This window comes from Argiope bruennichi, chromosome 2 (assembly GCF_947563725.1).
Source record: "Argiope bruennichi chromosome 2, qqArgBrue1.1, whole genome shotgun sequence".
Taxonomy (NCBI): domain Eukaryota; kingdom Metazoa; phylum Arthropoda; class Arachnida; order Araneae; family Araneidae; genus Argiope; species Argiope bruennichi.
The window spans coordinates 98,515,254-98,527,954 of NC_079152.1; the positions used below are offsets into that span (position 1 = coordinate 98,515,254).

Below are 12,701 nucleotides of genomic sequence, written 5' to 3' on the forward strand. Positions count from 1 at the left end.
GTTAACTAATGACTTTCAGTAAATGCCAATTATGTAATTTCGTTTGGTTTTTTTTTGGAATAAATGACGTTTAAATTTGTTAAGAAATATTATAGAAAGTAGTTATCTTAGAGCATTAGAACTATTAAAAGTCATGATAATTGTTTTGGGTTTATAATAAAACAATACATGATTACGAAATTTTTAAAATTAATTGTTGATTTTAATGTGTCTAAATATTTCCTATTTATTTTTAATTCGCAATTTTTTCTAATTAAATGAATATTATTTGTATATTTATATACATGTTTAAACCGATTGTTTTGTGTTTCATATATTTTAAAGTATTATGTGAAAGTTATTTATAGGAATAGTTACCCAACTTGCCTGGCACAAAATGAGGGATTGGTATTAATTTTGAATTTGTTATTTCTTTGTTTGAATAAGAACATTTTTTTTGGTTGATGGGCAAATACATCTTTGATATTATTATCCTGTAAATTAATGAAAAAAACTAATTAAAGTTTATACATAATAATATTAATTCAAATATCCAAATTATAAGAATGCTTATTGACATTAAAAGTTTGATTAATCGATTTTAATTTTCCTTTATGCTTGTTACTAATATAATTTTCAGACATATTTCTAAAAAAAAATTTCACACTTTTATTTAAACTAAGATTCTTTCATTGTTAAATTAAGATAATTATGTAATCTATATTTCATTAAGTTCTTGATGTACTTCTAGATTTCTAAAATTTTATAATGTGTCTCCACTGTTGCTACAATATTTTAATATATTTAGAACTTCGTTATTTATTCGACGATTTAAAGTGGCAGTGATCAGCGGTGTAAATAACTTTATAATAGTCAGTTAAAAACTATAAACATAGTTATTAATCTCTATTTTATATCTAGATTCATAAGACCCCTAAAACAATTATAATACAATATTTTTGTTCATGAATAATATAGAACTATTTGCGACACATTCATTTCTAAAAAATAAAGCTAATGAGTCTAACAGCACTGTAACTGCAACCCATTCAATTAAATGCTTGATTTTAATTAAAATTTAATTTCAAATGAGGGGAGCCATGTAATAATAGATTTAAGAAAAAAAATAATAAAAATCAAATTAAATGCATTTCAGAATTAAAAATTATTTTAAGTTTTAATTCTGAAATGCATTTAAAACTAAAAACAGAAAAGAATAAAAATGTTTTTAAAAGACAATTTATTGATATATAATAAAGTAGAAATATTTTTTAAAATTAAAAATATAGAGATGAAAATAAAAATATAAAAATATGATGTGCTGAAAATAATATTATACTAAAATTAAGCCACAATGAATATATGTAAGGAAGTTTCTAAGCATGATTAAAAAATAAAATATAATATTAGTATGATTAAAATGTAAACAATTTTTCAGTTTCCTATTCGCCCTTTTATGACATTTTTCTGAACATTCATATTTTTGAAAAAATATGAATTTTATATTTTTCTTATTTGATGAATAAATACAAAAAATTTTCACATTTTTCTTATTCAATGAATTAAATACAAAATTTTTCATATTTTCTTATTTGATGAATTAATTACAATTTTTTTCATACTTTGATGAAAAATATGAATATGAAATATGTATTTTCTAATATGGAAAGAAAAAAAATCTAAGGTAATTTTTAAAAGCTTTATAAATTTTTTCTATCAACAAATGAATTCTCTTTAGGTCTTTTTGCTGATTAAAAGTGTTGTACAATATGATGATACATTTTAAATTTAGACCTTAAGAAAAGTAATGAACTGGAAGTGTTTATAACTAATATCATATAAGATGCCATATTTTTGGAATAAAAAAGGAAAATTAAAATGATTAAGTTCATTAGTTTTTCAGAAAAAAAGTTAGCAAAACTTTTTCATGAGATTTAGTTATCACTCATTTTTAACTTTAATTGAATGAATATAAGTTTAAAACTATGTAACTAATAGAAATACAAATCCATTTAATAACCGGAAGTAATACAAAATACTAGAATACTTACAGCTGCTTTTTTCTCTTCTTTTTCTTGCTCTTCTTGGTTTTGTTCGGAACTTGAAGAGATGACATTTTCGCTCGAAGGAGAGGGTGTTAGTGAAGAAGCATTGAGACGTTGCCTGGGTTGTGTTTTAGTTGGAGGCACAACATCTTCACTCATTTTGAAGCCAAGAGTTCGGGAGAATTGTTCCAGATAAACTCGATTCGAAACAGTTTCCTGAGAAACATCGGCATTATCGTTCTTAATATCTTCATTTGAAAGAAATTGCTGATTGGAAGAAGCTCCCTGCTGAGTTTTTATGAACAGAAAATGATTTTGAATATAGAGTAAGAATTGATATTAAATTTATTACGAGATAAGATTAAATAATTGAAAAATTATTGTCTACATATATCAATAATTTTGTAAAAAAATATTGTAAATTCTTAAAGCATCTCATATTTGTTATAAATGTATTGTGCAATGACTCGATATCAAGAATTAAATAACACGAAATGTTTTAATGTAAAAAGAAATGACTGTGAATTAAATTAGCCCATTTTATAACCAGATTTTAATTTAAAATGTTGCCCTCTAACTTAATGCTTTGGAAACTTTGGGTTTAATATTTGGGATATTAATTTAGTTTTAAATGTTTTAGTTACTTTTGTATTAATTAGCATTTTTTTAATAAACAATTAATTTATTATCAGCTGTACCTGTATATAAATTGTTTAAGTTTGTTTTTTAATTATTTTGTATTTAAAGGACCGAAAATGTAGTGATTATCGAAGGCGTTGTAAATAATTTCAACATTTTCAATGTTAACCGTTTTTCTGGTTCTACGAGATTTTTATAGCAGCATTATTTAAGATTCCCATTACCAGAATAATCAAAATTTAGGAGAGGTTTGACATCACTCTCAATATGATTATTAAAAGAAATAAACTAACCTCAATGTAATTACATGTTTAGAGAAGAACTGAAATATTTAGTGCACATTTAGTGTAAAAAAATTTGCAAAACATTATCCTTAAATTCGCAACTATTTCCAGCCCATGACCTCTGTAAGTATCGTTGAGATTAAGTCCAGATTGACCTCTTAAGTTCAAAAGCCGTTGGACATATTTTCACAGTCAAAGACAAATTTTAATATGGTAATATACTGTTTTATAGAAAAAAGTGGATAGAGATTTATTGAAACACTTGGCAATACTTGTCTATATCTAGTTACATTTGGAATTAATTGAACCTCCGGGAAAGTATTGTAAAAAGCATTGTAATCGAAGGTGATTTACAATACTTTTTTAATGAAGTTTACAAAACTTCAGTTGTTTTCAAAGTATTATCCAGATACTGAAATCAATTCGTTATTGGCTAATTCTTACCAAGGGAAGGTATATCAGTCTTTTAATATATGCTGACTTAATCAAGAATTCGGAAATCTGGAACTCCTTTTGCAATAGACAAAAATGATTCCGTTATATTTTATTAATTCTTAGATCTTCTCTTCTATTATTTGAGTTGCTAAAACTGTTTTGGAAATCGTAATTTGCAGAGTTTTTTTTGGAGAAATTTTAATATATTTGATTTTTATCTGTTTATAAAAGTATGCCTTCATATTTTTAAATACCTTTCTAAAATTAATTCATCTTATTTCCGTTCTAGAAACCTTTGCATCCAATAAGAAATAACTGGAAGACATTGGACTATATAAATTAAAATTTAAAGACAAGGAAAAGAATCTCTAATTAACAAGCATTTTGTAATGCTATACATTGAATTTATTGCTTAGCAATTACTAATACCTCTTCTCATTTTATTTGAATCATTTGCATGCTATAAAACAATTTGCCATGATTATAAATCACTGATTTATAATTAATTCAACAGATCTTGTGGAAAAATTTTAAATTCATTATAGTAATTTTCACTTTTTACACTGCACCAACAAAATTTATTGTATAAAAATTATCTTTTCCTTCACTTCCCGCAAAATGAAATTTTAATGTGCAGTTTCTTGCACACAGTGAATATCAGGATTAAGTATCAGCCCATTACTTGGTTTTCTGCTTGAGAATCTTCAGCCTTCTTTTCGTCCATCACTTTTCGAAGTAGCACCTTCTTCAAAAGTGGCAATTCGGAGGAAGTTTCCGGTAATCTGCTTTTAAGGGCCACGGGAGATTTCTTTCCATCAGGCGATCCTTCCTTTTTGGGAGATTTCTTGGGCGATTTGGGAGATGTCGATCCCTTGGGAATGACCGATGTTAGCATTGAGAAAGGATTGCTTTTAGATTTGGGAGATGATGGCTGCAAATGTTAAGGATTAGCATCAATAAGAGTTTGGTTAAAATTGAGACAAAAAAAACATAAAATGTCTCAATATGTCAAAGTTAAAATTCAGTAATATACTAGTTTCAAATCAAGATTTGGCATAGTTCGAGACAAAACAAATAATATTAAAGCAAAAAAAAAAAAAAAAAAAAAACAACAACAACAACAACAACAATTATCTTTTAATCTGTTCTGTGCAAATAGAATCTTTTTTCTTACGTATATTTCCTAATTTTTTTATCTTTACCTGTTGACTTGGGAATTAAGTGTTGTTCAGTTTTCTTCATAATGAAAATATTATATTGCATTTTATTTTTAAAAATTTCAGGAAAGAAGCCATCATCCCATTAACATTGTATTTATTTGTAACAGAACTTGCAAAGGTTTACACATAAACATATTTTCATAACTTTTCAAAATTACATTAGCTGGTTTAAGATTTGGGACAAATGCTCAGTATTTATAAAAACTGTTATCTTGCACTAAAATTTCTTTACACATAAGTAATTATTTTAAGAATTAATGGATTGATTTAAATAAAAGAGTATTTTATAAATCTTTTTCTTTAAAGCATATAGATGACAAGGGCATGCAAATTAGTTACCTTCCCAAATTATTTCTTGTATTGCGATACAAAAAAATTAGCGTTCAGTGTTTTTACTCACCTGTTGCTCTTGTTTTACTGTAAGCTCATGTTCTTTTTTAGGTGAAGACGATCTTTTTCTTCCAATATCTTCTTTTTTATGAATATTTTCTAAATAAGGACAAGTATAAACAAATTTTAGAATTTCTTTGAATAAATAGAAGTGGAAAATTACGATAGGAAAAAAAGTGAAATTTATTTATGAAATTAAAAAAATTCAATTATGTTATTCAATTTTCTAATCAAAAATTCAGTAATGAAATTTCAACTAGTGATGCTATATATAAAATGAACAGAAAAAATTTGAATAAACATACTAAAGGTTTGTTGATTATATTACCATCCCAGTTTGAAAGTGACATATAATTTGGGACAAATTTATAATTTCGAACGGAAGACAATTGTTGAGAATAATACTGGGACCGACACCCCTCAAATATGTCGAAAGTTTGATTTTTATAACTGTAATTGTCACTTTTCTTTAAAACTTTCAAAATCCGGTATTTTTTCTTAAATATAATTCGAAATTAAAGTAAAATCTTTTGATGAAATAGAATTTCACATGTCTTCTAGAATAGCATGCTCGATCTTCAAGAAACAATAACTTCATAGATTCTGCTAAAAGATATGGGAAGTGCTTAAGGAACAGATAAAGTGGTAAAGTATATAAAAGAAGTCATTAATGCGATGTAGGTTTGGTAGATAAATGGCTTAATATCCGCGAGTAAGCCTGATATTAGCATAGACAAGTAGGTATAACTCAGAAGATCAGATGAGCGATTTTCTTGATAGCAGAATAACTGATTGATAATAATGTGGGAGGACCAAAAAGAAATATCTTAGGAATAGGTACGCGTAGAATGTTAATTTTAAATTATAGAAGCAGTTCCTAGTAGATGGAAAAGTGCTAGATGCTTCTAAGTATCAAAGCAGCAGAGTATGTGTGCTATTTTTTGAATAATCAACGATGCCAATCTGATTCGCATTATACTTAAAAATGATGAGTATCAAATCACAGTAATTGTAACCAAAAAACAGCAATGAACCCTACCAACATGCTGTCAACGGACTGATGATTTCGAACAAGGTTATCTAAGATTTGTGAATGGATCTCCATGCTCAATGGAGAACCATGATAAGCCAAATTTATCGAGTTCCATTTTACAACAACATATTCATTATCAGGAAAGGGCATTTTTTCTTCACTGATAACAATGCCAATAATCACGAAAGGACGATCGTAGACGAACGTGTTAAAGAAGAGATTATCATTTGTTTGGTATAGCAGTCTTCCTTCCTAGATTTGGACCAATTTGAGCTTGTATATGAGTGCTCATGCAGGGGACTACGACATGTCAGCCATCCCCTACCTCAAGATATATTCCAAAATTTTGGATAACTCTGATTGAAGAATGGGTAATCCAATTATTAGAGCAGCTAGATAATTTATTTCTCAGTACATCCAGACTTACTGTAGTATGTAGTTTGTTAATTTTTAGAAAAACCATATGGAGATATAGAAACTGCAAAATTTTCCAGATTTCAAATTTTTTGCCATTAATTTGCTTAGTTCGGAAAAATTGTATGATAATACCGGTTATCAGGTATATATATATATATATATATATATATATATATATATATATATATATATATATATATATATATATATATATATGTGTGTGTGTGTGTGTGTGTGTGTGTGTGTGTGTGTGTGTGTGTGTGAATAACTTTTATATAAATTAACAGTTTTGGGTAAATAGATCCAGAGAAGTATCACTGAATCTTCAGTGAAGCAATCAAGTAGCTTTTTTTGGTAATTAATTTTGGTGAGGGTAACGATTGAGTTAGAGAAAGTGAGATCATATGTTGAATTCCTTCAAAGGAGTTTTTAATGCTCACATGAGAACGTCAGGACCAATTGGACGTTGGATGTCAGGGGAAAGTGGATCCTGAAGAAATTGTTAATAAGACTCCCTTTCACTAAGTAATTTCAATATTTTATGAAATTTTGTAGCAGCGGGCAGATGATGCCATAGTATAAACATTCCTCAATACCACTACATCTTCGTATGTTTGTGGAACTTGAGTTGAACTACTTGAAGTATGATGGAAAAGAACTATGTTCTCTGGAGAGAGGGAAAGTTGCATTAATTCTTTGTTTTAAGTAACTGCTATGTGCAGGATGGTGCATACGCATATCTTCAGAAGTAGACCGTTCAATTAATAGCAATTATTACTGCTTTAGAAAAATTCTTATAATATACGATGGTTTTGAATGTCATTACTTCTCTTACAATTCTTTGAAAATTCAGGAGGAAGATCAAAATTTTTAAAAATGTGGCTTCTATGATAACGTTTTAAAAAATTTAGTTAAAATCTTTCTAACGATCATTTAAAATTATATTATCTAACACCAGCACAAGCTCACCTGTTTTGGTCTCATCCTGGACACTTGTTGATCCCATCATTTCAGATTTTTTCTCTTGAGCTCCTAAAAGTCGAACTCTTTGAAGCAAGGGTAAACTTTTATTAAGTGGAGTGGATGAGTCTGCGCTATCATCTGTTGAGACTGATGAGGATTCAACGTAGCTTTTCTCTGTTTTGCGGAAGCTGCTTAGCTTCTCGCTGAAAGCTGGAATTTTAAAATAAAAGGTAGAATTATATACAAGAATTTAAAAAAATACAAATCATAAAGTTAAAAGCAATTTTTTAATGAAACTAACTTATTAAGAAAAATTTTCGAGCAAAAACGTGATTTAAGAATAGATACATTGCATTAAGAGGGTGCTAATGCTGCTACATCTAAATCACAATGAAATTATCCAAAATAATCAATTATAAATAGAATTATAAAAGAAAATCAGTTATAAAAATTATAGAAATAATCAATAATTTTAAGTTTAAATTGAATAAAATAGAATAAAATGGAATAAAAGATGTTGAACTAATGTTTTGAATTCAGCATCTCAAGGGCATATTATTTTTATATATAATATAATTTATTTTTAGTTTGCATTCTAGAATTTATTCACTTTTGTTTAATTTCCTGTTTAAAAGGTGGAATTGCGGAATTCCTTTTTCATTCACTTTTTAATGCATTGGAACTTTGAAATTTTGTAACATTTTAATACTTTCAAAAATCAGTAATAATTAACCAGTTAATTACAATCAAATATTTATTCCATGCGAAAAGCGATTGATTGTAATGAATTGAGAAAAACTAACTACTCGTTTCTATAATATTTATAATAAATATCAGAAGAAGAAAATAATAAAAATTAAAACGCTACAATAACTCGATTTTTTAGTGTATTAAAGCGCAGAAAGCAACTTTTTAATCACAAATATAAAAGCATGAGGCGTTGAAGATAGTACTATATGAAAAATTAAGCCACAATGAGTATTACAAGGAAGAAAATTCACAAGCATTCATCACAAATTAAAAGTTTAGTATTAATGCATTTAAATTGAGATATATTTTGAATATTCCTGTTTGGGCGTCATTCTTAGATAAAAATTATTTTCTACTTTTTAATTCAACAAGGCAAAAATGCTTTTAAAAATTCTCAACATTTTTGTTGATAAAATAAATTTGAGTACTAAAAATGTTCTTAAAAATCTGTTTTCTCTTTATTCAAATATTACCATCCCTCGAGTGTGAGTTAATTAGGGTTCGGAACCAAAATTCTTTATTATTATTAAATCTTTATTATTATTAATATAGTCTTTATTAAATTAGAACTTTGTTATTAATAGCATTTTTCAAATACTTTAATAAACTCATGCTAAGATGATAAATATCAAATTTGCTGAGTCGATTTAATTTCGAAACCTTTGCAGATTGCAAGGGAAAAAATAACGTGATGATATGTATTATGTTTGTTATTTTACTGCAACAGCATTTGAATCTATTATTTTATTTAAAAATAAAAGGAAAATAAGGAAAAGAAGATCGAAACATTGAGGATTAAGGTTAATTAAGTTATTTGAAGTGAAAGATTAATTGATTGTAAATAAAAGGAAATATTTTAATTTCTTTTACCCAATTGTTTTATTTATTTAATTTACCCCCATTATTCTGTAAGATCACAACTTACTTTTTACGCTTGTTGAGGAGTCTTCTCGCTTGAACTGTATTTTCCTGTAAAATTAGAAAATATATAAGTAAAACATATGTATATTTAGAAGAAATAGCATTTTTAAAAATGCAGTAAAACTGGAATCATTTCTTTAATTACTTTACAAGGATTACTGTGAAATGACCCAAGTCTCAAAGAATTGATGCAATTGGTCGATTACAGAATTAATCAGAATTCTTAAAGTATGAGGTGGGTTCAAAAATATTTGATATTGACGTGTATTGATGTACAGCAGAGTTACTCTAATTTGCTTTAAAATGTCCATCTTGCTATTAACTTTCTCAAAAATTTCTGCCAATATCGATTTGGTTGGCTGCATTTACATCCTATTTTTCAGCAATACTACAGCTATTTCAAAATGGGCTTCGCAATTTTGAACCGCAGTTATGTGATGAGGACGTCACCTGAGTCAGCTCTCTGACTCTGCAATAACCTGCACAACACCAAGGGAGGACGTTTGGCCTCAACGGATTTAACGTACCCCAGACCCACTTATACGACTTTGGTAGAATCGAGTTCCGAACCTGGAATCATTCGGCCCCGAAGCTCCCCGCGATGTCATCATTTGTTTAAAATCTCGTTCTTTTCAGCTATATTTTCAGTTAGGATAAAATTCAGAAGTCTAATTGGGCCAGATCTGGAAAGTAGAGATTATGATGAAGAGCAACACTGCTTTTGGACAAGAACCCCTGTATCATTTTCTGCTGGATCACTGCTAATTTAAAATTAAATTCGACAAGATTCTGTTGAAATCCAGTATCAAAATGGAATGAACCGATGAAATTTGTGTCACTTTGCCTCTAATCTGATTGTTATACAGCTATTCTGTATCATTTGAGTATTCAATTGGTCTCCCAGAAAATGCCTCACTCTCTACTGATTTTTGTCCATTTTTGATGCGGTTTTGACAGTTCTTTATCTATGTGGTACCCATTATTTTGTATCTGAAGGCCTATTGAATTTTGCGCATCTTTTCTATTACCGCCAAGCTTTACACAAAATTTAACGCATCAGAATTGTTTTTCATTTGTTTTTATAAAAAAACGAAAATATGATAGCATCCATTTATAATCCCTAAATTATCAACTATGTACCAGAGAGAGATATCTGCTACTCACACGAGAAAAGCATGAATTCAAGCATGTGCATTAGGTATTTGAAGATAATATCATTTGCTCATTCCCAAAAAATTACAATAGGATACTTTTTGAACAAACCTCGTATAATTACTTTATAGGAATAGATCATATTATTTTATATACATGAATTAGATAGAAATTAATTATTATTTGAAATAATTTAAATACGTGGAAGTAAAGTTACCAACTAGTAGAGTATTTTATGTTGAATATATCTTTTAAAACACATTAAAGCATTCCATATTTATCGGTAATGCTGCTCCATTATTTGTATCAATTTTTCAAGTACTTTTATGGCACAAATTTAGCTTTTAAATTATTTAAAGAACTATTCGCTCACAATTAATATAGAAAGTAATTAAAATGAAAATACTCACTGAATAAAAGTCTTAAATGACACATTTCTCCGTCTGGCGGTCGTACCGTCTGATCTCAAATTTAAATTTTCTGTTTCGCTTGTGGTCAGGGGTTTCAGTTCAATTGTCTCAGCAGAGTCACTTTCATTTCCCCTGCAAGATTAATAGATTCGTAAAAATAAAATAACTAAATTTTCATATAAATGTCAATGTTAATAAAAATTTTCAATTTATAAAAATAATAATTTGACTTCAACTAATATAATTAATAATCAACAAATGCATTAAAATGTTCACGGTATTAAAATAAGAATAACATGGAGGGCATTAACTACAAGTGGAACATAAGAGAAACTTAAACTATATTTTAAATTATCCTTAAAGTCAATGAATTTTTCAGAAACTTTGGCAGGGTTATTGTTGAAACCGATTTCAACGATGCGAAAGATTGAAAAAGGCCATTATCGCGATGGGATCTTTTATAATGCAAACAGTTATTTATATTGAAAAAATAAAAACGTTGTGCCATTCTTAAAGATTGCAATAGTAGTATGAGGATATGCCATAGAGTTTCATGAAAAAATGGCTTTGTAATTGTGTTTGAACGTTTCGTATTATTGAGTGTGCATGTGTATGGAGGATATTTTTTTTGAAAACTCTCTGAAAAAATCATCAAGAAAAAACAAAAGAACTAGCGATAATTTGATAGCAAATAGCGATAGAAATAGATAATAAATTCGTAAAACCTCTTGATTGATTCTTGATTCTCTTGATCGCGAAAAAATGATTGATATTTTTTCTTAAAGATGGATACTTAACAAGCTTTCTATTGTACTCAGTGAATTCATGAAACCTCTTGATTGACTTAGATTCTTTTTCTCGCGAATACATTACATATCTTTTGAACTTTTTCATTAGAGATGAATGCTTTAACAAATTTACTAATATACTCAGTAAATTCATGAAACCTCTTGATTGACTTTGATTCTCTTGATTGCGAATACATGATTGATCTTTTTCATTTAGAGATGGGTACTTTAACAGACTATCTAATGTACTACATGTATTTTCTTATAATTCCAAGAACGAGTTGCTTCGACAGTACTTTCGGTAAAAATGCGGTTATATTCGTGAATTTATTTTTATCATTTCAAATAAAAAATGTTGGAATTCTTGTTAAAAGAAAGAAAATCCTGATTTAAAATTTAGTCTCTATTAATCGAATTTTCGGTTATCCGAGATTATTAGATAGCTATCATCTCGGATCACTGAAATGGACTTAATAAGAATAAACTAATTATTCCTTTCCAGTGATTTGTTTTGGATAAATCCGCATTTTATGAAGCAAAAATAAGGAAAAAAGGGCATATTCACAAATCAAAATAATTTATTTTCCTGCTCCACTCAATATATTTCTTTTTGACAAACTGTCCAAAACATGATTTTTCATATTCAACTAATGTAAGAAAATATACTCTAACGAATTATTTCAATAGCTTAATGATGAAACGAAGTTAAAGCTATAAAAATCTTACGTTGCAGTTGATCGAGTTCTGAGAAGATTTTTCAGACTGCGAACATCTTTGAGCTTAGTAACCGTAGATCGGGCTTTAGGTGACTCAGATAATTCTGCTTGTTCTTGTAGGGAAGTAGGTAAAATGGGTTCGTTCGGGTTGCCAGTTCTATTGATAGTAGCTGCTAAGCGTGCTTCCATCAAACGTTTACGTCCCATTGTTTGCAATATATCCTACAATAGAAAACAAAACGAAGTAGCATTCATTTTTTTTTGTAAGCGAAGCAAAAAAAAAAAAAAAAAAAAAAAAAAATGGGTTAAAATTTTAACACATTTTCAAATATTAACATAAAAAAAATCACATCCCATTAGAAATAAATCAAATGACAGAGACCAGTATTCAGGTCGATAAATTGAAAAATAAAATCCTTGACATCAATTTTGCTGTCGTTCACATTTTTAAAAAAATTTTTGTCAAATTTTTAAAAATAATTTTATGCATAATACCTTTTATTGGTGTTATAAAACTCAAAGAGTTTTCAATGTTTGTAAAAATATTTAATCATCCGTT

General features: G+C 27.9%; 1 protein-coding gene and 1 long non-coding RNA gene across 2 annotated transcripts in view; both read right to left on the reverse strand.

Annotated features, from left to right (window-relative positions):
• LOC129962263 (uncharacterized) overlaps positions 1 to 12,701 on the reverse strand; it is a 74,024-nt gene that overhangs the window by 16,127 nt on the left and 45,196 nt on the right. Inside the window, exons 14-20 of the mRNA XM_056076008.1 lie at positions 12,153 to 12,364; positions 10,639 to 10,770; positions 9,081 to 9,124; positions 7,412 to 7,615; positions 5,003 to 5,091; positions 4,065 to 4,313; positions 2,031 to 2,309 (exon numbers count right to left, since the gene is read on the reverse strand). Coding sequence (XP_055931983.1) covers positions 2,031 to 2,309; positions 4,065 to 4,313; positions 5,003 to 5,091; positions 7,412 to 7,615; positions 9,081 to 9,124; positions 10,639 to 10,770; positions 12,153 to 12,364 — 1,209 coding nt within the window. The remainder of the gene's footprint in view (positions 1 to 2,030; positions 2,310 to 4,064; positions 4,314 to 5,002; positions 5,092 to 7,411; positions 7,616 to 9,080; positions 9,125 to 10,638; positions 10,771 to 12,152; positions 12,365 to 12,701) is intronic.
• LOC129961605 (uncharacterized) lies at positions 7,532 to 10,762 on the reverse strand. Its single transcript, XR_008783803.1, has 3 exons — positions 10,639 to 10,762; positions 9,081 to 9,124; positions 7,532 to 7,615 (listed from the first exon to the last, which is right to left on the reverse strand). It is a non-coding gene; the product is annotated as an uncharacterized LOC129961605 (long non-coding RNA).